The sequence below is a fragment of the Scyliorhinus torazame genome, chromosome 4 (genome assembly GCF_047496885.1).
Source record: "Scyliorhinus torazame isolate Kashiwa2021f chromosome 4, sScyTor2.1, whole genome shotgun sequence".
NCBI classification, from domain to species: Eukaryota; Metazoa; Chordata; class Chondrichthyes; order Carcharhiniformes; family Scyliorhinidae; genus Scyliorhinus; species Scyliorhinus torazame.
Genome location: NC_092710.1, coordinates 105,781,336 through 105,805,033, shown reverse-complemented (window position 1 = coordinate 105,805,033; position 23,698 = coordinate 105,781,336). Strand labels below are relative to the sequence as shown.

The following is a 23,698-nucleotide window of genomic DNA, read 5'->3' as shown; positions in this document are numbered from 1 at the left end:
TTTACTGCAGTCGGCAACTTAACTTCATCTTTTGGTAAAATCATCCAGCAACCGCTTCACGAAAGTAAAATACCGCAGATGATGAAAATCTGAAATAAAAACAGAAAATGGTGGAAATATCCAGCATCCGTGGAGACAAACAAGAGTTAACAGTTTCAGGCGGATGTTCTAATGCAAGGTCACAGACCTGAAACACTAACAGTGTCTCTCTCCACATATGCTGTCTGGCCTGCTGAGAATTTTCAGCGCACGCTGTTTTCATATTGTGGGAACATGGGAACGCCACCACCTACATGTTCCCCTCCAAGTCACTCACTATCCTGACTCGGAAATTTTCACCGTTCCTTCATTGTCGCTGAGTCAAAATGCTGGGACACCCAACCTGCAGCGGTTCAAGAAGGCAGCTCACCGCTGCCCCCTCGAGGGCCATGTTGGATGGGCAATAAATGCTGGTCTAGCCAGCGATGCCCACGCCCCATGAATAAGAATACATTTCTTCCCCAGAGGATCCTTTACAATGAGATTACAAATTAACCCTGTCTCATTACACAACACAAGATCTAAAAAAAAAAGCTTCTTCCCTGTTTGGTCATGTGATGTATTGTTCTCGGAAAACATCATGTACCCATTCCATGAACTCTGGCTCCAACAACTGAATTAATTAAAAAAAAATTAGCATCCACTCCACTTTGATTTTAAAAAAAAATAAATTTACAGTACCAAATTATTTTTTTCCAATTGAGGGGCAATTTGGCCAATCTACCTACCCTACACACCTTTAAGATGATTAAAAGATTTAGGAATGTAGGGGCAGGCCGTTCGTCTAACTGAATGCCACTCTCCCACTTTATCCCCATTGTCCCTTGATGCCCTGGTTCTAAACTCACTAACACCTACTCTGTTGCACCCTAAGCTTCAATGAGCTCACCCCTCATTCTTCAAAAATCTAGAGAATACAGGCCCATTCTTCTCAATATCTCCTCATAGAATAAGCCTGCCATCCCAGGGATTAGTCTTTTTTTTTAAGCATTTCATCACACCCACACTTTTTTAACCAGTTGGGGACATGGTGGATGTAATGTTCTCTGTATGCACGGATGCCGAGATCTTTGTAGTTGAAATGATCAGAGAACATACAGCTTTGTAAATGAACAAAACTGCTTATTAATGAACTAAAACACTGATGTCTTCAGCCAGAGAGTGGTGGGTCTGTGGAATTCATTGCCACAGAGGGCGGTGGAGGCCGGGACGTTGAGTGTCTTTAAGACAGAAGTTGATAAATTCTTGATTTCTCGAGGAATTAAGGGCTATGGAGAGAGAGCGGGTAAATGGAGTTGAAATCAGCCATGATTGAATGGTGGAGTGGACTCGATGGGCCGAATGGCCTTACTTCCGCTCCTATGTCTTATGGTCTTAAGACTACAGTTGGATACGACGGCCAAATACAAACAACTAGGATTAATTATTATTAATTACTGTTGATTCGGGAACTGCTCGATCTCTGACTGCCTTCTGTGCTTGCTGTCCAGCTTGTCCCTCTCTTGTGCTGACTAGGAGAATGCATCCTGTCTCCAATGTGGCCTATCCTCCAGTGACCTATTCATGTCGCCACGCCACCTGTGGTCGGATGCTAGAATTGTAATCAATGCAGGCAGGCACTAATGTTTATATACAGTTTGGTTATCATATATACACATATGATATTCTACATATTATTACAATGAAAGGATTCCTGAGCTGATTATCAGCCCGTTGAATCGCTTCCATGGCCAACTAATTCTGGCATTAGACTTGAACACACAGCTCCTGGTCCAGTGGTAGTAGTGCTACCACATTGCCGCACTGTCTATATTGGTCTGGCGAACCTTTGAGCATTCCTCTTTAGGCCGAGTATATCCTTCCTTAAATAAGGAGACCAAAGCTGCTCACAATGCCCCTGGCGCAGTCTCACCAAGGCTTATATCATAGATTATCATAGAATTTACAGTGCAGGAGGCCATTCGGCCCATCGAGTCTGCACCGGCTCTTGGAAAGAGCACCCTACCCAAGGTCCACACCTCCACCCTATCCCCATAACCCAGTAACCCCACCCAACACTAAGGGCAATTTTGGACACTAAGGGCAATTTATCATGGACAATCCACCTAACCTGCACATCTTTGGACTGTGGGAGGAAACCGGAGCACCCGGAGGAAACCCACGCACACACAGGGAGGATGTGCAGACTCCGCACAGACAGTGACCCAAGCTGGAATCGAACCTGGGACCCTGGAGCTGTGAAGCAATTGTGCTATCCACAAGGCTACCGTGCTGCCCCTGAAGCAAGATCTTAACTCCTTCACTCAAATCCCCCTGTGATGAAGGCCAACATATAATTTGCCTTCCTAATTGCTTGCTGCGCATGCATGCAAACTTTTAGTGATTCCAGAACAAGGACACCCAAGTTTCTTTGGACATTAACACTTCCCAACTGCTTAACCATTTCAGAAATAACCTGCCTTTGTTTTTTCTACCAAAGTAGATGACCTCTTCCGCATTCACATACTCAACTGCCGTGTTCTAGCTCATTCGCTAAGTATGTCCAACTTGTTGCTTCCGGTTGCGGCGATGCGGAGCTAAGCCGCACATTTCGGCGGCTCCCGCTAGAACGGACTTTTGGGCTCTCCAGAGGAGCCCCAACGTAAATTTGTCGACGACTTCCCGTGTGGGAAGTTGAGAGCAAGGTCCCCCTTCCATAGTATATGGAGTGGACCAGAAGTGGAGCGGTAAAAAAAAGTGGCTTTGGAGCAACGAAAGAAACGAGGGTGAAAAAACAAGATGGCGGAGGGCGGAGATCGAGCAGCATGGGGGCCGGAGCAGCAGGAGTTTCTCAGGCGCTGCGTGGAGGAGCTGAAGAAAGAGGTGCTGGCGCCACTGCTGATGGCGATCGAGGGGCTGAAGGAGACCCAGAAGGCCCAAGGGGTAGAGGTCCGAGAGGTGCGGGAAAAAGCCGCAGAGAACGAGGACGAGATCTTGGGCCTGGCGGTGACGATGGAGGCGCACGAGGCGCTGCACAAGAGGTGGGCCAAAAGATTCGAGGACCTGGAGAACAGGTCGAGGAGGAAGAATCTTCGGATTCTGGGTCTCCCTGAAGGGGTGCGGGGGGCCGATGCCGGGGCGTATGTGAGCACGATGCTCCATTCGCTGATGGGTGCGGAGGCCTCTCCGAGTCCCCTGGAGCTAGATGGGGCTCATCGGGTCCTGGCGAGGAGACCCAAGGCCAACGAGCCGCCAAGGGCGGTAGTGGTGAGGTTTCATCGTTTAGTGGACAGGGAGTGTGTCCTGAGATGGGCCAAGAAGGAATGGAGCAGTAGATGGGAGAATGCGGTGATCCGAATCTACCAGGACTAGAGCGCGGAGGTGGCAAAGAAGAGAGCTGGTTTTAATCGGGCCAAGGCGGTGCTGCATAGGAAGGGGGTGAGATTCTGAATGCTGCAGCCAGCGTGACTGTGGGTCACATTTCAGGATCGACACTACTACTTTGAAACGCCTGAAGAGGCTTGGACCTTTATCCAAACTGAAAAGTTGGACTCAAACTGAGGGCCTGTGGTTGTGGGGGGGATGTCGGTTGTATACAGGGTTTTAACTATGCGTAGGGAATGTTCCACGGGTGGGGCGATGGATGGGGATGGGGGAAGAGATTTGATGGGGAGACTGTGGGGAATGTGGGCGCCGTGCTGGAGGGAGGGGAGGCCCGGGGATGGGGGAATTGGGATAAGGCCGCAACAGGAGCTGCGCCACAGGGGGCGGGGCTGGCTCAGGAACGCGCGGGCTTTTTCCCGCGTTAGGGAAGAGCGGAGTGGGGGGATGGAGGAGCGCACACCGATTGCTGGGGGGGAGGAGGAGGAGGGGGGATTTCCACACATTGTGGGGGGGGGGTCAACGGGAAGGCGGGGAAGCCGGGGTCAGCAGCTGTCAGCTGACTTACGGGGAGTGTTATGGTGGAGCAAAAGAGCTAGACATGGATCTAGCGGGGGGAGGGGGAGGGGCGAGAGGGGGGAAAATAGGGTTGCTGCTGCATTGGCCGAGGGGGAACTGAAAACAGAAGAGGTGGTCGGGGCGGGGGTTCCCCATCTGGGGGACTGGAGGTTGCGGGAGGCGCGGGCACGGGACTGGCCTAAAACAGGAGATGGCTAGTCGGCGGGGAGGAGGGAGGGGGAGGGGGAGGGGGGGTGGCAATACTGGTGGGGAAGCGGGTGTCGCTTGAGGCCAAGAACATAGTAGTGGACAATGGAGGTCGATACGTGGTGGTGAGCGGTAGGCTGCAGGGGGCGTGGGTGGTATTGGTAAATGTATACGCCCTGAACTGGGACGATGTTGGATTTATGAAGCGGATGTTGGGGCGCATTCCGAACCTAGAGGTAGGAAGCTTGATAATGAGGTGGGATTTTAACATGGTGTTGGACCCAGCATTAGATCGTTCTAGATCTAGGACCGGGAAGAGGCCGGCTACGGCCAAGGTGCTTAGGGGGTTTATGGACCAGATGGGGGGAGTGGATCCGTGGAGATTTGCCAGGCCCCTGGCCAGGGAATTTTCTTTTTTCTTCCACGTACACAAAGCCTACTCCTGGATAGTTTTTTTTGTTCTGAGCAGGGCGCTGATCCCGAAAGTGGAGGGAACGGAGTATTCGGCCATAGCCATCTCAGACCACGCCCCGCACTGTGTGGAACTGGAGTTGGGAGAGGAGAGGGATCAACGCCCATTGTGGCGTTTGGATGTGGGATTACTGGCAGATGAGGAGGTGTGCGGGAGGGCACGGGGGTGCATTGAAAGGTATTTGGAGGCCAACGACAAAGGGGAGGTGCAGGTGGGGGTTGTATGGGAGACGCTGAAGGCGGTGGTCAGGGGAGAGTTAATCTCCATCAGGGCTCACAGGGGAAGAGGGCAGGGAAAGGGAGAGGTTAGTGGGGGAGATTTTAAGTGTGGACAGGAGATATGCAGTGGCCCCTGAAGAGGGACTACTTAGGGAGAGGCGAAGTCTCCAGACGGAATTCAACCTGTTGACCACGGATGGCAGAGGCACAGTGGAGGAAAGCACGGGGGGCGATGTATGAGTATGGCAGCGAGGGAGATAGGTGGAGTCAAGGATGGAAGAGGAACTACGGTGCGGAGTGCGGTGTATGTAAATGAGGCATTCAAGGCCTTCTATGAGGAGCTGTACAGATCCCAGCCCCCAGCGGGGGAAGAGGAGATGCGGCGATTTTCGGACCAACTGAGGTTCCCGAGGGTGGAGGAGCAGGAGGTGGTTGGTTTGGGGGCGCCAATTGGGTTGGAGGAGCTGATTGAAGGACTGGGGAGCATGCAGGCGGGGAAGGCCCCGGGTCCAGATGGGTTCCCAGTTGAGTTCTACAGGAAGTATGTAGACCTGTTAGCCCCGTTGCTGGTGAGGACTTTCAATGAGGCAAGGGAGGGGGGGGGACCCTGCCCCCCTGCCCCCGACAATGTCTGAAGCGATGATCTCTTTGATCCTGAAGCGGGATAAGGACCACTGCAATGTGGGTCGTATAGGCCGATTTCGCTCCTTAGCGTGGATGCTAAGTTGCTGGCAAAAGTGCTGGCTACGAGGATTGAGGACTGTGTCCCGGGGTTGATTCACGAGGACCAGACGGGATTTGTAAAGGGCAGGCAGCTAAACACCAATGTGCGGAGGCTCCTAAACGTGATAATGATGCCATCGGTGGAGGGAGAGGCGGAGATAGTGGCAGCTATGGACGCGGAGAAGGCCTTTGACCGAGTAGAGTGGGAGTATCTCTGGGAAGTGTTGCGGAGGTTTGAGTTTGGGGAGGGGTTTATCAGTTGGGTTAAGCTCCTATATAGAGCCCCGGTGGCGAGTGTGGTTACGAATCGGCGGAGGTCGGAGTATTTTCGGCTGTATCGAGGGACGAGGCAGGGGTGCCCCCTGTCCCCCCTGTTGTTTGCATTAGCAATTGAACCTTTGGCCATGAGTCCAGGAAATGGAGGGGGGTGGTCCGAGGGGGAGAGGAGCATCGAGTGTCGCTGTATGCAGACGACCTGTTGCTGTATGTGGCGGATCCAGTGGAGGGGATGGTGGAGGTTATGCAGATCCTAAGGGAGTTTGGGGACTTCTCGGGATATAAGCTCAATGTAGGGAAAAGTGAGCTCTTCGTGGTGCATCCAGGGGACCAGGGAAGAGGGGTAGACGACCTACCGTTGAGGAGGGCGGAAAGGAGCTTTCGGTACTTGGGGATCCAAATAGCTAGGAGTTGGGGGGGCCCTGCGTAAACCTAATTTGACGAGGCAAGTGGAGCAGATGGAGGAGGACCTCAAACGATGGAACATGTTGCCACTCTCGCTAGCGGGCAGAGTACAGTCGATTAAAATGATGGTCCTCCCGAGATTTCTTTTTGTGCCTTCCAGTGCCTTCCAATTATGATCACCAAGGCCTTTTTTAAGAGGGTAGGCAGGAGCATTATGGGTTTTGTGTGGGCAAACAAGACCCCGAGGGTACGGAGGGGGTTTCTGGAGCGTAGTAGAGACAGAGGAGGGCTGGCGTTGCCGAATCTGGGTGGCTACTATTGGGCAGCCAACGTGGCAATGATCCGTAAGTGGGTGATGGAGGGAGAGGGGGTGGCATGGAAGAGGTTGGAGATGGCGTCCTGCAAAGGAACGAGTCTGGGGGCGCTGGTGACGGCAACCCTGCCGCTCTCGCCGACAAGGTACGAGTCCGGTGGTGGTGGCAACACTAAAGATCTGGGGGCAGTGGAGACGAAACAAAGGTGCGATGGGAGCCTCGGTGTGGTCCCCAATCAGAGGTAACCACTGGTTTGTCCCAGGAAGGATGGACGGGGGTTTCAGAGCTGGCATCGGGCAGGGATTAGAAGAATGGAGGACCTGTTCATCGATGGGACGTTTGCGAGCCTAGGCGCGCTGGAGGAGAAGTTTGGGTTACCCCCGCGAAACGCTTTCAGGTACATGCAAGTGAGGGCGTTTGTGAGGTGACAGGTGAGGGAATTCCCGTTGCTCCCGGCACAGGGGATTCAGGACAGGGTGATTTCGGGTGTATGGGTCGGAGAGGGCAAGGTGTCGGCGATATATCAGGAGATGAAAGAAGAGGGGGAGGCTTTGGTAGAGGAGCTGAAGGGTAAATGGGAGGAGGAGTTGGGGGAGGAGATGGAAGAGGGTCTGTGGGCTGATGCCCTAAGTAGGGTTAATTCCTCTTCCTCGTGTGCCAGGCTCAGCCTGATACAGTTTAAGGTTATTCACCGAGCGCATATGACAGGGGCGAGGCTGAGTAGGTTCTTTGGGGTGGAGGACAGATGTGGGAGGTGCTCAGGAAGCCCGGCGAATCACACCCATATGTTCTGGTCATGCCCGGCACTGGATGGGCTCTGGAGGGGTGTTGCGAGGACTATGTCTAAGGTGGTGAAAGTCCAGGTCAAGCCAAGTTGGGGGCTAGCACTATTTGGAGTGGCGGACAAGCCAGGAGCGAAAGAGGCCGGTATCCTGGCCTTTGCGTCACTGGTAGCCCGGCGGAGGATCTTGCTGTTGTGGAAAGACGTAAAGCCCCCCAGTGTGGAAGCCTGGATAAACGACATGGCAGGGTTCATCAAGCTGGAGAGGATAAAGTTTGCCTAGAGAGGGTCTGCGCAGGGGTTCTTCAGGCGGTGGCAACTGTTCCTAGACTATCTCGCGGAGCGTTAGATGGAGGTCGGTCAGCAGCAGCAGCAACCCAGGGAGGGGCGGGGGGGGCAAGTTTCTTTCGGGGGGGGTTAGAAGGGTGGGCGGGGAAAGGGTTTTTTCCTAGGGGCACTTGAGAAAGGAAAAACATAAACATATGGGAAAGTCAATATGTGCAGGAGGAACCCATTGTCCAAAGCTCTGTATTATGTTGGATTGATATGTTTATGTCTTGCTCTGTGACTTTTCTTTTCTTTTTTTGTTCCGGTGGGGGGGGCGGGGGGGGGGGGGTTTGAATGGTTGAAAATTTTTGTTGAAAAATTCTGAATAAACATATTTTTTAAAAAAAGTATGTCCAACTTGAAATCTCCTTGCACCCTTCTCAAAAAGTAGCTTTATTTTGGCGCAATGAAGAGTAGAACCGTAAAAGTCAAGTGATTAGGGGGTGATATCAGGAAGCACTTGTTAACACAAATAATAATAATCGTTTATTGTCACAAGTAGGCTTCAATGAAGTTACTGTGAAAAGCCCCGAGTCGCCACATTCCGCCGCCTGTTCGGGGAGGCCGGTACGGGAATTGAACCCGCGCTGCTGGCGTTGTTCTGAATTTCAAGCCAGCTGTTTAGCCTACTCTGCTAAACCAGCCCCGAAGGGTAGTGCAAATCTAAAACTTTCTTCTCTACAAAGATGTTGAGGCTGGGGGTGGCCAGTTGAAAGTTTCAGTGGTGAGATTGATAGATTTCTGTTCGACGAGGGTTGCAGAATCAATGTGGGTAAATGGAGTTAAGGAGCGGAGCAGCCACAATCTAACTGAATGGTGGGACAGACCTTTGAGGGGCTGAATGCTCCCTTGTTTCTAATCATGAAGAAGAGACTTGTGTACTTTTCAGAACTTGGGAGAGGGATGTCTTGTGTCAAGACTGAAAAGGCATATTGTGCTATTTGGAAATGTTTCTTGTGCGTTTATTCCTTTTGCTTTGCTGTTGCTCTGTGAATGTTGTCTCACTACAAAATTATCTCTCTTCTGCAGCTCGCGTCCAGAGCACTGCCTGTTGTACAATCAGATGAGAGGCTCCAGCCACTGCTAAACAACCTCAGGTAACAACTCCTAAACACAGTCATAAACCAAACTTAATCCTCCATTGATGAGGATCTTATCACTGGGATTTGCTACATACAAGGCCGAGACCTAAACACCAAAGTGAATGCATTAACTGCGAGGTTGAATTAGTTTTCATAGTATCCCTACAGTGCAGAAGGAAGTCAATTGGCCCACTGAGCCTGCACTATGAAAGAGCACCCTACCCACACACACTCCCCCGCCCTATCTCTGTAATCCCACCTAACCTTTGGACGCTCAGGGACAATTTAACCTGGCCAATCCATGGAAACCGGAGCACCCGGGGGAAACCTACGCAGGCCCAGGAAGAATGTGCAAACTCCACACAGACAGCCACCCAAGGTTGAAATCGAACCCGGGTTCCTGCTGCTGTGAGGCAGCAGCGCTAACCACCGTGCCACCATGCCATCCTTCAGTATATGTTTTCATAAATGGAAACGTAATATTTATCAGATGTTTCGCCAGCAGTGGGATTGAAAGAACATGCTTTGTTCAACAGCCAAGCTTGCCCTTCCGTTTAAAATGGCCAAAGTTTTGTTATTGCAGTTTGATATTATTTGTGTAAGAAATGAATATTACATGAGTGAAAAATTTTAATCTGTGAAAGAAATATTGCTTTGCTTCCCTGATCACTTCAATGAGATCTGCAGTTGTTAGAAGGAGCAGAAAGCAATGCTGGCAATTCTTATTGTATTACTAAGTTCACTCATGTTTAAATTTAGTATTTCAAGCTGCAGCTTTAGGGGTTCTTGGGATAAGCTGATAGGTTCCATGGTTATGAATAGTGATTTGGGGTACCCTGGGTTTGCTGTGACCCGCAGTTGCAAAATCAGGGGCATGTTAATCAAGAATGGGAAATTACAAAGATCCATTTTGATTTCAGTTGGGGATTTTATTGAATCTAAAGTGCACAGTATAGCCTTCGCTGCTTTCTCCATCAACAGCTGTCTCCTTAAACCTTCCACCCTCGCCTCTTAACAGCTCGTTGGGCGAGATCATAGATATCTTTGTCACTTAAGATTGAAACGATGGGTTCAACTGCTTCTGCTGCATCCTCCCCCACCCTTGCCATGGACTCACATTTTTGTCCTGTTTCTCTCCAATCACCCCACATGAGCTGTCCAAATTCATCTAGTCTGTGAGACACGACTCCTGCTCCCTCTTCTAATTAACCCGCTGAGCACATATGTCCCTCTCGCTTTCAAACCTGATCCCTCTCGCTTTCAAACCTGCCGGTGTCACCCAACTTCTCAAATACATTGTTCTTGGCCCCTCTCCTTCTAAACTGCAGCCGCTCGCCAACTTATAATAATAATCTTCATTGTCACAAGTAGACTTACATTAACAGTGCAATTAAGTTACTGTGAAAAGCCCCTAGTCGCCACATCGGAGCCTGTTTGGGTGCACTGAGGGAGAATTCAGAATGTCCAATTCACCTAACAACACGTCTTTCGGGATTTGTGGGAGCATCCGAAGGAAATGCACGCAGGCACAGGGAGAACGTGCAGACTCCACACAGACAGTGACCCAAGCTGGGAATCATACCTGGGACCCTGGCGTTGTGAAGCAACAGTGCTAACCACTGTGCTACCATGCCTTGCCTTTCCATTCCACGGTATCTCAATGTGTTGTCTCCGAAATCCACGCCCATCTTTTCCATAACTCCGTGTATACATGATCTCTGCACTTGGGTTTTTCCCCGTTACACTGCTGAAATGACCCTAATCAAAGGCATGAATGGCAGCCTACCTGACCGTAATGCAGCCTCGTTTTATGACCCGCCTGCAGCTTTTGACATGGTTCACCAATGGCACCCTCTTCCAACCTTCCCAAAACTCCCTGTTTCTCATCTACATAAAGCCCTTCTGGGTCACCCGCCGAAACCCATCGCTGACCTCCCCCGCGCCAATGTTCGTTACTGTTTCTGTTACTTTATCAATTGAATATTCCAATGTTCTACCAGTGTGTTTTCACATCTGAAGGACACTGTCTCTGGTATATGATCACTCTTGACTGCTTTAACAGGCTGAGCTGGGCAATAATCTTGTATTGATTCAGCAAATCTTTCAGTTGCATTTCCCACTGCAGCAGACGGCAAACATGGTGCTTTCACGGAAAGTTGAAGCCCCTGAACAGAGATCTTATGTTTCAGAAACCTTAAAAAAAAAATTGTTTCCATAGTAACTTCTCATATTCTAGTGCCTGACCTTTTTTTTTTTGGAGGGGGGGGGGGGAAGAGAGAAGAGAGAGAAGATCTCTAACATTTGTCAATCACTAACAGCCCAAATGCCTGAGGCAAAAAAGTGGCAGCTACTGCAAAGGGGTCACGCCTTTTATCAGCGTTTCAGTGGATGTTTTTCCAGATATGCTGGACAACCGTGTGCGGCGGATACATATTGAGGTAAAGCGTGTACTTTCCGCACAGCGAAACCCATGGCTCATGCTTGCATTTTGTATGCTGCAATATTATTTCATCTATGGCCTGCCCACGGAATGTAGTCTTGAGGCGGTGGACTGGACAAGCCAGAGCGTGCAGCTGGTTTGCATAGGCATTTATATTGTGCTCGGGACCTCGCGTGTGGAGGCAAGCAACGTTCATCAAATGCCAAGCACAAAAACAGGCCGTTCTAGCAAACTGGGTTTGCTAACCAGTGGTTCTCCTCCACACACATGCCGCTCCTACTTACTACCCTGCCAGCATATCCTCTATTCCTTCCTCCCCCACCTGCTTCTCGTGTTTCCCCCGCACATGTAATCCACCTCTTGATCCGCATCCTCATAACTCTGGTAAAGGTGCCTCTCCTGAGAAACCTGTCGGATTACTGGTGGTTGGATTTCGTAGTGACTGTCTTATCATTTGACCCCTGGTTTTGGGATCCCAACATAATTGGAAAGATTCCTGCACATCTACCCTCCCAAGCCCCTTCACAGTCTAAAATTTAGCTGCTTCATATAGTCTTTCGCGGCATTTGTGCTTCAACTTCTACTATTAGCAATTTGTATCCAAATGCCAAAAGAAATCATTCCCTGCTTCAAATATTATTGGTTTAATTTTCACTTTGCGAGCTCGTCATGCCACATTCGTTTTAAGGTGAAAAATGCACAGATTTCTTCATTTTGCATTACCGTCTGCTTTTTCTTATTTTCGGCAGTTTAGTATGTCTGGTCCTTGATGATTGCGTTTACACTTCTGAACCAATTAGGCCTTGTTTGTGTGCTAGATGTGGGTCGCAGTCGTGTTAGTATAGATGCCGTCAATAATCTGATGGAAGACGGAGAAGTGGTATTCCCAAGGAAATACTTGGAAACATGTCTGTCTATCTAAAAGGGATCCTCAGGAAACCAATGCATCAAGACCTGAAAGTGAGGTAGCAATGGGAATGTTTCTATTTTGAAATGACCAGGCTGTCAAGAACCCAAAATATTCTCTCCCTGAATCAGAACTTCAGGTCTGTCCTGATGGACAAGGAAGAAAGACTTGCGTTGATATAACTTCCTTTCAAATTTAATGAACAAAAAAAAATCTGGAGCAGAATATGTTACTTTAAGGGCGGCACTGTGGCACCGTGGCGCAGTGGTTAGCACTGCTGCCTACGGCGCTGGGGATCCGGGTTTGATCCCGGCCCAATGTCACTGTCTGTGGAGTTTGCACATTCTCCCCGTGTCTGCGTGGGCTTCACCACCACAACCCAAAGATGTGCAGGTTGGGCGGATTGGACATGCTAAATTGCCCCTTAATTGGAAAAAAGTAATTGGGTACTCTAAATTTAGTTTTTTTTAAAAAGAACCTGAGATCAACATTCTCTTTCAGCTTAGTAAGCAAACTCTAGCAAACGCCGCCTTCCCATTGTATATATGCACACCCCCGACAGATGACGGTTCATCAGCCAGCAGGAATTATTATGGAGTGGTCGAGAAGATGTAGAATTGAAAAGAGATATATTAAATGGCACAGTGGTTAGCACTGCTGTCTCACAGCGCCAGGCACCCGCGTTCAATTTCGGCCTTGGGTGACTGTCTGTGTGACTGTCCGGTTTCCTCTCACACTCCAAAGATGTGCAGGTTCGGTGGATTGTCCATGATAAATTTGCCCCGAGTGTCCAAAGATGTGCAAGTTAGGTGGACTGTCCATGATAAATTTGCCCCGAGTGTCCAAAGATGTGTAGGTTAGGTGAAGCTACAGGCATAGGAAAGGGTAAAGGGCCTTGGTCGTGTATTCTTTCAGACATAATGGGCCGAATGGCCTCCTTCTGCACTGTAGGGATTCTGTGGTTCTAAGCTTAAGGTGGGTTTTAAGGAGCAACTTAAAGGAGGAAAGGGAGGTTCAGGGAGAGAATTATAGAGTCCCAGCAGCTGAGGTCATGGCTGGATTTGTTAGAGCTTTAAAATTGGGGATGCTTAAAAGGCCAGAATTAGAGCAGATCAGATATGTGAGGGGTTTGAGGCTGGTGGAGAGACAGAGAGGTATTGAAAACAAGGATGATATTTATAAAATTGAGGCAGCGGTTGACTGGCTGTGAATAAGAGCAAAAGCTTCCTTTTGAACCATTCTTACACTGCCTCTTTTGGTGGGCTTGAGAAGTACTATTCCAGCACGTAGAGCAACTTAGGAGCAGCTTATTCACGTCCGACTGTGGACTGTAAAAAGGCTGCTATCTTTTCCCACCAACACAGTTTTAAACCAGATTTCCAGGTATGGGTTTTATTCCGAGCCATAAACCGCATGTGACCAACCCCCCCCACCCCACCGTGCACAGTCCACCAGGTCAAAGGTGCCGTAGCTTGACAGAAGAGGGAAGCAGCCATACACACATAGATACATAGAAGATAGGAGCAGGAGGAGGCCTTTTGGCCCTTCAAGCCTGCTCCACCATTCATCACGATCATGGCTGATCATCCAACTCAATAGCCTAATCCTGCTTTCTCCCCATAGCCTTTGATCCCATTCAACTACTTCCTGTGGTAATGAATTTCACAGGCTCAACTTTCTTTGGGTGAAGAAATGTCTCCTCATCTCTGTCCGAACTGGTTTACCCTGAATCCTCAGGCTGTGACCCCTGGTTCTGGACACACCTATCATTGGTAACATCTTCCCTGCATCTACCCTGTCTAGTCCTGTTAGAATTTTATAAGTCTCTATAAGATCCCCCCATATTCTTCTGAACTCCAGCGAGAACAATCCCAACCTAATCAATCTCTCCTCATAGGACAGTCCCACCATCCCTGGAATCAGTCTGGTAAACCTTCGCTGCACTCCCTCGAGAGCAAGAACATCCTTCCGCAGTGCAGGAGACCAAAACTGCACACAATACTCTAGGTGTGGCCTCACCAAGGCCCGGGATAATTGCAGCAACACATTCCTGTTTCTATACTCAACCTCTCGCAATGAAGGCTAACATAAGCCTTCTTTACCGCCTGCTGCACCTGCATGCTTACCTTCAGACTGGTGCACAAGGACACCCATGTCCCGTTGCACACTCCCCTCTCCCAATTTACAACCATTCAGGTAGTTTTCTGCCTTCCTGTTTTTGCTTCCAAAGTGAATAACCTTACACTTATCCAAATTATACTGCATCTGCCATTGATTTTCCCACTCGCCCAACCTGTCCAGATCATGTTGTAGGATCCCTACATCCTCACATTCACCCTCCCACCTAACTTGGTATCATCTGCAAACTTTGAGATGTTACATTTTGTTCCCTCATCCAAATCATTAATATATATTGTGAATAGCTGGGGTCCCAGCACCGATCCCTGTGGCACCCCACTAGTTATTGCCTGCCAATTTGAAAAGGATCCATTATTTCCTATTCTTTGTTTCCTCTCTGCCAAACAGTTTTCTATTCACCTCAATACATTTCCCCCAATCCCATGCGCTTTAATTTTGCACAATAATCTCTTATGCGGGACTTTGTCAAATGCCTTCTGACAGTCCAAATATACCACATCGACTGGCTCCCCCTTGTCGGCTGTACTGGTTACCTCTTCAAAGAATTCCCACAGATTTGTCAAGCATGATTTTCCCTTCATATATCCATGCTGACTCTTAGTGATCCTGCCACTGCAGTCCTTGATAATGGATTCAAGAATTTTCCCCACTACCGATGTTAGACTTACTGATCTATAATTCCCTGCTTTCTCTCTACCTCTCGTTTTGAATATTGTTGTGACGTGAGCTACCCTCCATTCTGCAGGGACTGTTCCAGAGTCTATAGAATCCCAGAAGATGACCACCAATGCATCCACTATTTCCAGAGCCACCTCCTTAAGCACTCTGGGATGCAGATTATCAGGCCCTGGGGATTTATCCGCCTTGAATCCCATCAATTTTCCCAGCATCATTTCTCTACAAATGTTGATCTCCCTCAGTTCTTCACTCTCACTAAACCTTTTATCTCCAACATTTCTGGTATCTGACTTGTGTCCTCTTTTGTGAAGACAGAACCAAAGTATGTATTCAATTGCTCAGCCATTTCTTTGTCCCTTGTTATGCATTCCCCTGTTTCTGTCTGTAGGGGGCTTACATTTCGCTTTACCAATCTCTTTCTCTTCACATCTCTATAGAAACACTTAGTGTCAGTCTTTATGTTCCCTGCAAGCTTCCTTTCGTACTGTACTTTCCCCATCTTAATCAATTCCTTCGTCCTTTGCTGAATTCTAAACTGCTCCCAAACCTCAGACCTCTTATTATTCTTGGCCAATCTGTATGCTTCTTCCTTGGATCGGATACCATTTCTAATTTCCTTTTAAGCCATGGATTGGCTCTCTTACCCATTTTGCTTTTGTGCCAGACAGGAATGAACAATTGCTGTAGCTCCTCCATGCGTTCCTTGAATGTTTGCCATTGCCTATCTACTGTTATCCCTTTAAGTAACTCTCCCCAATCTATCAAGGCTAACTCGCGCCTCATATCTTCATAGTTCCCTTTATTAAGATTCAGCACCCTAGTCTCCGAATCAACTACTCCACTCTCCATCTTGATAAAAAATTCTATCATATTATGGTCGCTCATCCCCAAAGGGGGTACAGTCAGATTGGCAATAATTCCCTTCTCATTACACAGTACCCAGTCTAAGATGGCCTGCTCTCTAGTTGGTTCCTCCACCAATTGGTCAAGAAAACGATCCCGTATACACTCCAGGAATTCCTCCTCTACGTTACTGTGGCTAATTTGATTTGCCCAATCTATGTGAAGATTCAAATCACCCATGATCACCGATATTCCCTTATCACATGGATCTCCGATTTCCTGTTTCATGCCATTCCCAACATCACCACTGCAGTTTGGGGGTCTAAATATGACACCCACTAATGTTTTTTGCCCCATGGTATTTCTTAACTCGACCCATACAGACTTCACATTGTCAGAGTTAATATCCTTTCTCACTACTTTGTTAATTTCCTCTTTAACCAGCAGTGCCACGCCACCACCTTTTCTTTTATGCCTGTCCTTCCTAAATACTGAAAACCCTGGGACATTCAGTTCCTATCCCTCGTCACCCTGCGGCTATGTCTCCGTAATCTCAATTATATCATACCCATTTATGTCTATCTGTGCGATTAGTTTATCCACTTCATTGCAAATGCTCCGTGCATTAAGGCACAGAGCCTTTAAGTTTGTCTTTTCCACATCGTTTGTCTTGCTCCCAATATTTTTCTCTTTTGCCGTTTCAATTTTGCCCTTGCTTTCTCCACCAATCACCTTTCATATTCACTTTTCTACCTTTTGTTTTTGTCCTTGCTCCCTCTTTCTGTGACTCCATGCATAGGTTCCCACCCCCTGGCATATTAGTTTAAACTCTCCCCAACTGCTCCAGCAAATAGCCCCCCTAGGACATCAGATCTAGTCCTGCCCAGGTGTAACGTGTCCAGTTTGTACAGGTTCCATCTCTCCCAGAACCGGTCACAATGCCCCAGGAATCTGAAACCTTCCCCCTGACACCATCTCTTCAGCCACGTATTCATCCTATATATCCTGTCATTTCTACTCTGACTAGCACGTGGCACCGGTAGTAATCCTGAGATCACTACCTTTTGAGGTCCGATTTCTTAACTTCCTTCCTAGCTCCCTGTATTCTGCTTTTAGGACCTCATCCATTTTTTTACCTATGTTGTTTGCACCGATGTGTACCACGACCACTGGCTGTTCACCCTCCCCCTCCAGAATGTCCTGCACCCACTCCAAGACATCCTTCACCCGAGCACCAGGGAGGCAACACACTATCCTGGGGTCTTGTCTGCGACCACAGAAACGCCTGTCTATTCCCCTTACACGTGAGTCCCCTATAACTATTGCACTGGCACACTTATTACCCCTCCCCTCTACAGCAGAACCAACCGTGGTGCTACGAGTTTGGCTGTTGCTGTTTTCCCCTGAGAGGCCATTTCCCTCAACAGTATACAAAACGGTATCTGTTCTGCAAGGGAATGGCCACAGGAGATTCCTGCACTACCTGCCTAGCTCTGTTGCTCTGTCTGGTGGTTACCCATTCCCTTCCTGCCGGTGGAGTCTGAGCCTGCGGTGTGACCACCTCTCTATACGTGGTATCCATGATGCTCTCTGACTCATGGATGCTGCACAATATCTCCAGCCGCTGCTCCAGCTCTGAAACTCGAGCTTCCAGGAGCTGTAACTGGAGACGCTTCCTGCACATATGCTGACCCTGGGGACTGGAACAGCCTGCCACATGGAGCAAGAGGAGCAGACCACGGCTTGGAGCTGTCCTACCATGACTTATCCCTTTAAATCAAACTTTTGAAATTAAACTTTTAAAAGATATTTTGTGTCAGATTATATATCCAAAGTCTCCAATACTATTTATTTAGCTTTTTTTTTATCCCTCTTGACCTGAAATCAAATTAAAAATAGTAATTTAAATCAACTTAAAAATAGTTTGTGTACATGATTGTGTTGAATGGTGGAGCAGGATCGACTGGCTGAAGGGTGGATGAGGGGTACACCTTGTCATTGGGGAGGGGGTCACGAGACACTTGATGTGGGTGGATTGGCATGGGAACATGAGAGGCCGTAGGGGATAAATGGGGGGGGGGAGGGGGGCATACCTTCGCATGACGGGATATTTGGAGTTGGAGCCCTTATTGGCATGGTGCCATTTAGGGCTGTAGGTGGGGGACATACCTTGCATGGAGGTATGATGATGACTTTGAACTTGCCTTTCAAAAGGTTTCCTTATGTAGACTGTGGTTCACGATATCTCTGAGGTAGTCTGACTCTGTGAAAAGCTGGCCTGACTCCCTGAAAATTGCAAAGGATTAGAACATGCCTGTTTCCGCAATAGAGCCGGGCAAGTCAGAATTTAAGGGTGTGGGCTCTCGACCGAAAGCAGTCGACACCCACAAAAGGCACTCCTGTTTGGTTGTCAGAGCCGATTAGATAATCATTGTATTTCCAGAAACATTTCTTCATGACTCGGTACAAATTTCCTTCAGGATGCTGCTTTGATTAGACTGCGGAAGTGATGAGACTTTTCTTGCGAGTTGTGCTGCGGTGCATCTCGATTGTTCCTCATATTGTATTACTTGTCATTTAAAGTGCCGGTACACTAATTGAACACAAGTTGTGATTGTGTCATCAGTATTCTGTAGCAACTTTGATCGTTTTGAAAGACTGGCAGAGAATTATCCACGATCCAGTGTTGAAATAATAGCGATTGTTTAAATTTTAGCCTCTTTTGGTAGACCGGTTTAAACTTGAAGCAATTATAGAGAGTTCAAATGGAATACATTTACCACTGCTCCCAGAGGGTGGGAACATATTCTGTGCCACTGGAGAATCAACCTCTTAAAAGCCCTTGAAAATATTGCTGATTTCGCTATTAGTGCCTTTTCGAAAGTAGTTGTAACAAGCTATGATGCTGTACAAAACACTTGCACAGATACCCTAGTAGGGCAGTGATTTACTCTAAACTCAAAAACGAATATTGTGATGGGCAAAATGTCATATCTTTGTACAAGCCGTGTCATTGTTGTATGAGGAGTAACTCGTAAAACACTTGGGTTTATCCTATAAACATTTGTCTTTGAGGCTGTACTTGAGGTCTGGCCTTGGGTTATGCTGATATTGTCAATCTGGCTAAGGCATTTTCTTGATGATGTAGGTATATAGTCAGTTGTACGGTGTGTAACATGTCTTTCGGATACTATTTTTAACTGCTGATAAACTAGGCATTAAATTGAGAACCTTTCCAAGACATCGTGATGGCACAGAAACTGCCCCAGCCATCAGTGCAATTGAGTTTATGCATAATAGTTATGCTTCACATGTTCAAATTGATCGATTTTTCTGAGGTAAGGTTGTTAAGGCTGATATGGGACCAAGGTGGCTAAATTTAGATACAGATCAGCCCAGATCAAATTCATTGACGAAGCAGACTTGAGCTGAATGGCTGAAACCTGTTCTTGCGTTGCTATTTTGACAAATGTGTATGTTTAGATCTCTCAAATTAAAGTTGAAACATGGGGGTTATTTAACTTTTTCACTGACCACTGAAAATCACTTGATTGGGCCATTGTGTTCTTTGGCCCAAGAACCCTTCTCTGGACGCTATAGTGCTCAAACTTTACAGTGTTTAAATTCAAGTTCCTTCCTGTTGTCCCCTCTCCACCACCACCCTACCATGATTTCAACAATAGTTTTGAACTCGAGTATAATTTTGCTTAACCACATTACAGGCATTGCCCACGGGTCAGTTTTATCGGTAATCTACATGCTTGAGGATCACTGACATTTTTGCAAGAGAATGTCTCTTTAGAATTGGCATAAGTCATAATCATCTCAGCATTTATTTGTTATTTTGAATTCATCAAAGGGAATTTAAAATCACCAGGAAGGAAATGGCTATCCTTGTCGAGATGAGACTGTCATTAATTGAAATAATGTACTTCCCCACATCCTAGGCAATTGAATTATTTCCTTCCAAAATTGGAAGGAGTTCTTCATTTCTGCCCAGTTTGGGAGAAAAGATCCAAGTTGTTGTGTGCCCCCTATCTTTCTACTCTGCTAAATATTGTATTGCATTCCCGTTGGGGTGTCAGTAGTGGATACTGCATTTGCAGTATCCAACTCAAAACAGAAACTTACCTGAAGGGGAAGCAGAGTAGGTAAACACAGAAATGGAATTGAACTTCCAAGCTTTAAAGAGATCAAGGGCAAGCTGAGGTTGGGAAATCAAAAGTAAATCTTGTTGAAAGATATAAAAGGACACATCGGTCCACGCTGTGCAGTAGTAGGTGTTGAGTCCACTGGTGCAGATCAGGCAAGCTGAATAAGACTCGAGAAGAGGCTCGACCCAGAAGCTGAGAATACATAAAGAGATTGAGTTGTTGTAGCTGTTTTGGCGACTTGACGCTAACAGTAGTGGATTTATGTCATCTAGACTGAAATGAGCAGGTTCTGCAGGCATGTGTCACTTGTCGTGAAGGCCATAACTATGGACCTTCAGGTTGATTGTGTGCTGCTGTCGGCAGGGGAATTGAATCGCTTCCAGAAGAAGAGCAGCTCAAGTTCCTGGTGAGGAAGGTAGAATTTGAAGGATTTTGTGATTGTCTTTGATCACTGTGATCTGAGTGGACTGCTGAACCAATTTGTCAGATCTGTCACCATTGTATCTGTCATTTAATGTGTAATTTATAAAGAACAAAGAACAATACAGCACAGGAACAGGCCCTTCGGCCCTCCAAGCCTGTACCTTTCATGATACCACCCTTGGTCAAAACCCGCAGCACAGTCCAAAGATATGCAGGTTAGGTGGATTGGCCATGCTAAATTGCCCTTAGTGTCCAAAAAAGGTTAGGTGGGATTACTGGGCTACGGGGATAGGGTGGAAGTGTGGGCTTGGGTAGGGTGCTCTTTCCAAGAGCTGGTGCACACTCGATGGGCCAAATGGCCTCCTTCTGCACTGTAAATTCTATGATTCCTAGTGCCAGATCCTTCTAAAGAACAAAAATATGTTTTTTATTTGACCATCATTTGCTTGTTAATTCACGTTTCACTCGTTAATTCTGGAAGTTAGAGTACAGGGTAGATAGTACCTAGATAGTTTTTGCTTTGTTGACTCTTATATTGTAAATTATTTTCTGTTTTAAACCATGAAATCTTGTGGCTACATTGTTTCAGTAATTAACTAGCATTTCGTAATTCTGTTTTCTTTAAAAATAAGTTAATGGTCTCTGCTGAGATCGTAAACACTAACGAGTCAGAAAGTTGCAGGTTCGAGTCCCACTGCACAGATTTGCACAAAACCGAAGCAGACATTCCAATCCGTATTCCACTGTCTTGATGCCATGGTTTTGTTTGAGACATTAAACCAACCTCATGTCTGCTCTCCCTCGAGCGGTTATGAAAGATCTCACCATTGGTTTGAAGCAGCGTGGAAGAGTTCTGCCTCATATATTGACCAATATTCATTCCTCAATCAACATCACACGAACAAAATCGCTGGTTATTACCATATTTCTGTTTGTGGGAGCTTTTTGTGTGCCAATTAGAAGCTGTGAAATTCTACATTGCAGCACTGCCGGCCTTTATTTAAGGATTTATTTGACATAAACCTGATTTTGTGAAATGTACAGTATATAAATGCAGGATAGCGATCTTTGGAGTGTCAGAAGACCCGGGAGTTCAGGGGGCGAAAGAGGTCGACGTCTTGTCTTTTGCCTCCCTAGTAGCCCGGAGACGGATTTTATTAATGTGGAGGGACTCGAAGCCCCTGAGTGTAGAGACCTGGGTTTGTGACATGGCTGGATTTCTTAGCCTCGAGAAAATAAAGTTTGCCTTAAGAGGGTCTACGCTAGGGTTCTCTCGGGAGGTGGCAGCTGTTAAAATTAAAATGTCAGCAGCAGCATTCCGTGTGGGGGGGGGAGGGGGGGGAGTGCTTCATTGGGATGGTGTGGGAAGACTGAGTCCCGTGGGGTAATGTCTTTTAATTGTTATTGTATATTCTCTTTTTGCACTATGTTAATGTTCCCTCAAGTTTGTTTTGTTATTATTGTTACTACTGTTTTATTATGAAAAATTCTGCAAACCTTAATTAAAATACTTTTTTTAAAAAAAAGTATATAAATGCAGAACTTTTTCTGTGTTCTGCTAATTTGAAGTAACCAGTAAATGTCTGTCATTGCTTTTCTGCCTGTGTCCAAATCGTTTAGATAATTGAAAATTAACAAGTCCAGGAACAGATACCTGGGGAACAACGCTACTTTCTACCTCAAGCACATCTTTCGAAAAATCCAGTTGTAGTAGATCATAGAATTTACAGTGCAGAAGGAGGCCATTCGGCCCATCGAGTCTGCACCAGCTCTTGGAAAGAGCACCCTACCCAAGCCCACACTTCCACCCTATCCCCGTAGCCCCACCTAACCTTTTTTGGACACTAAGGGATATTTAGCATAGCCAATCCACCTAACCTGCACATCTTTGGACTGTGGGAGGAAACCGGAGCACCCGGAGGAAACCCACGCAGACATGGGGAGAACGTGCAGACTCCACACAGACAGTGACCTGAGCCGGGAATCGAACCTGGAACCCTGGAGCTGTGAAGTAACTGTGCTAACCACTGTGCACCACAAGTGACACATGCCTGCAGAACCTGCTCAACTCAGTCTGGATGACGTAAATACACTGCTATTAGTGTCAAGTAGCCAAAACAGCTGCAACAACTCAATCTCTTTGTGTATTCTCAGCTTCTCTATCTAGCCTCTTCTCGAGTCTTCAGCTTGCTTTATCTGCATCAGCGGGCTCAACAACTACTTCTGCACAGTGTGGACCGATGTGCCCTTTTATATCTTTCAACAAGATTTACTTTTGATTTCCCAACCTCAGCTTGCCCTTGATTTCCTTAAGAGGCATGGAAGTTCAATTCCATTTCTGTGTTTACCTCCTCTGCTTCAGGAATGCTTTGTGGACATTCCTAAAGTGTTCTCCCAGGAGTCTCCTTCTGGGACTGAGTTCAGAGTAGAGCAGTTGCTTCAGGAATCAGGTGTTAGGGTCAGAGCTGGCTTTCAGTGATTAGCACCTTGGTGCTGAGCATGTTGATGCTGCAGAAGATGCTAAAGTTGGACCGCCTATCCTGTCACCAGATTTGGAGGACCTTGTGAAGTCACAGCTAGTGGTACTTCACCAGTGCTGTTGTGGTGCCTGCGAGTAGGTAAGGCACAGTGGTTAGCACTATTGGGACACAGCGCCAGGGTCCCAGGTTCGATTCCCGGCTTGGTCACTGTCTGTGCGGAATCTGCACGTTCTCCCCGTGTCTGCGCGGGTTTCCTCCGGGTGCTCCGGTTTTCTCCCACAAGTCCCGAAAGACATGCTGTTAGGCAATTTTGACACTCTGAATTCTCCCTCTGTGTACCCGAACAGGCGCCGTAATGTGACGACAAGGGGCTTTTCACAGTAACTTCATTGCAGTGTTAATGTAAGCCTACTTGTGACAATAAAGATTATCATTATAGGTTGTCCACGTCTCTGAAGTCTGAGTGATGTAACCGGTTTTAAGTAAATGTTGAAGCAGAAAAAGGAGAGGATGGAAAGGGAAGGTCTGTTATCAGCTGCAAAGCAGAGGAGATGAAGTGGCAAAAGGAACGATGGTGCAAAACAAAAGGCGATGGTAATGAAACAAATACAGAAACAAAAGATTATTCCAGAGGAGATGTAAATGGCAGCAGCAGGATCTTTGCCAGCAGCTGCAGTCCAAAAGAATGGCGACCATGGTTATAATTTCAAATTATTAACCTCTGTATTGACTCCAGAAAGCTGTAAAATGCCGAATTGAAAGATGAAGTACTGCTCCTCGAACTTCCGAGGAGTTTCATGGGAACAGTGTAAGAGGCGGAGGACGGAGCAGTGCACATGGGAGCGGAGGATTAAAATTGCAGGTGTCCGGGA

General features: G+C 47.3%; 1 protein-coding gene across 1 annotated transcript in view; it reads left to right on the top strand.

Annotated features, from left to right (window-relative positions):
* prim2 (DNA primase subunit 2) overlaps positions 1-23,698 on the top strand; it is a 258,526-nt gene that overhangs the window by 163,506 nt on the left and 71,322 nt on the right. The window contains exon 7 of the mRNA XM_072498404.1: positions 8,710-8,777. Coding sequence (XP_072354505.1) covers positions 8,710-8,777 — 68 coding nt within the window. The remainder of the gene's footprint in view (positions 1-8,709; positions 8,778-23,698) is intronic.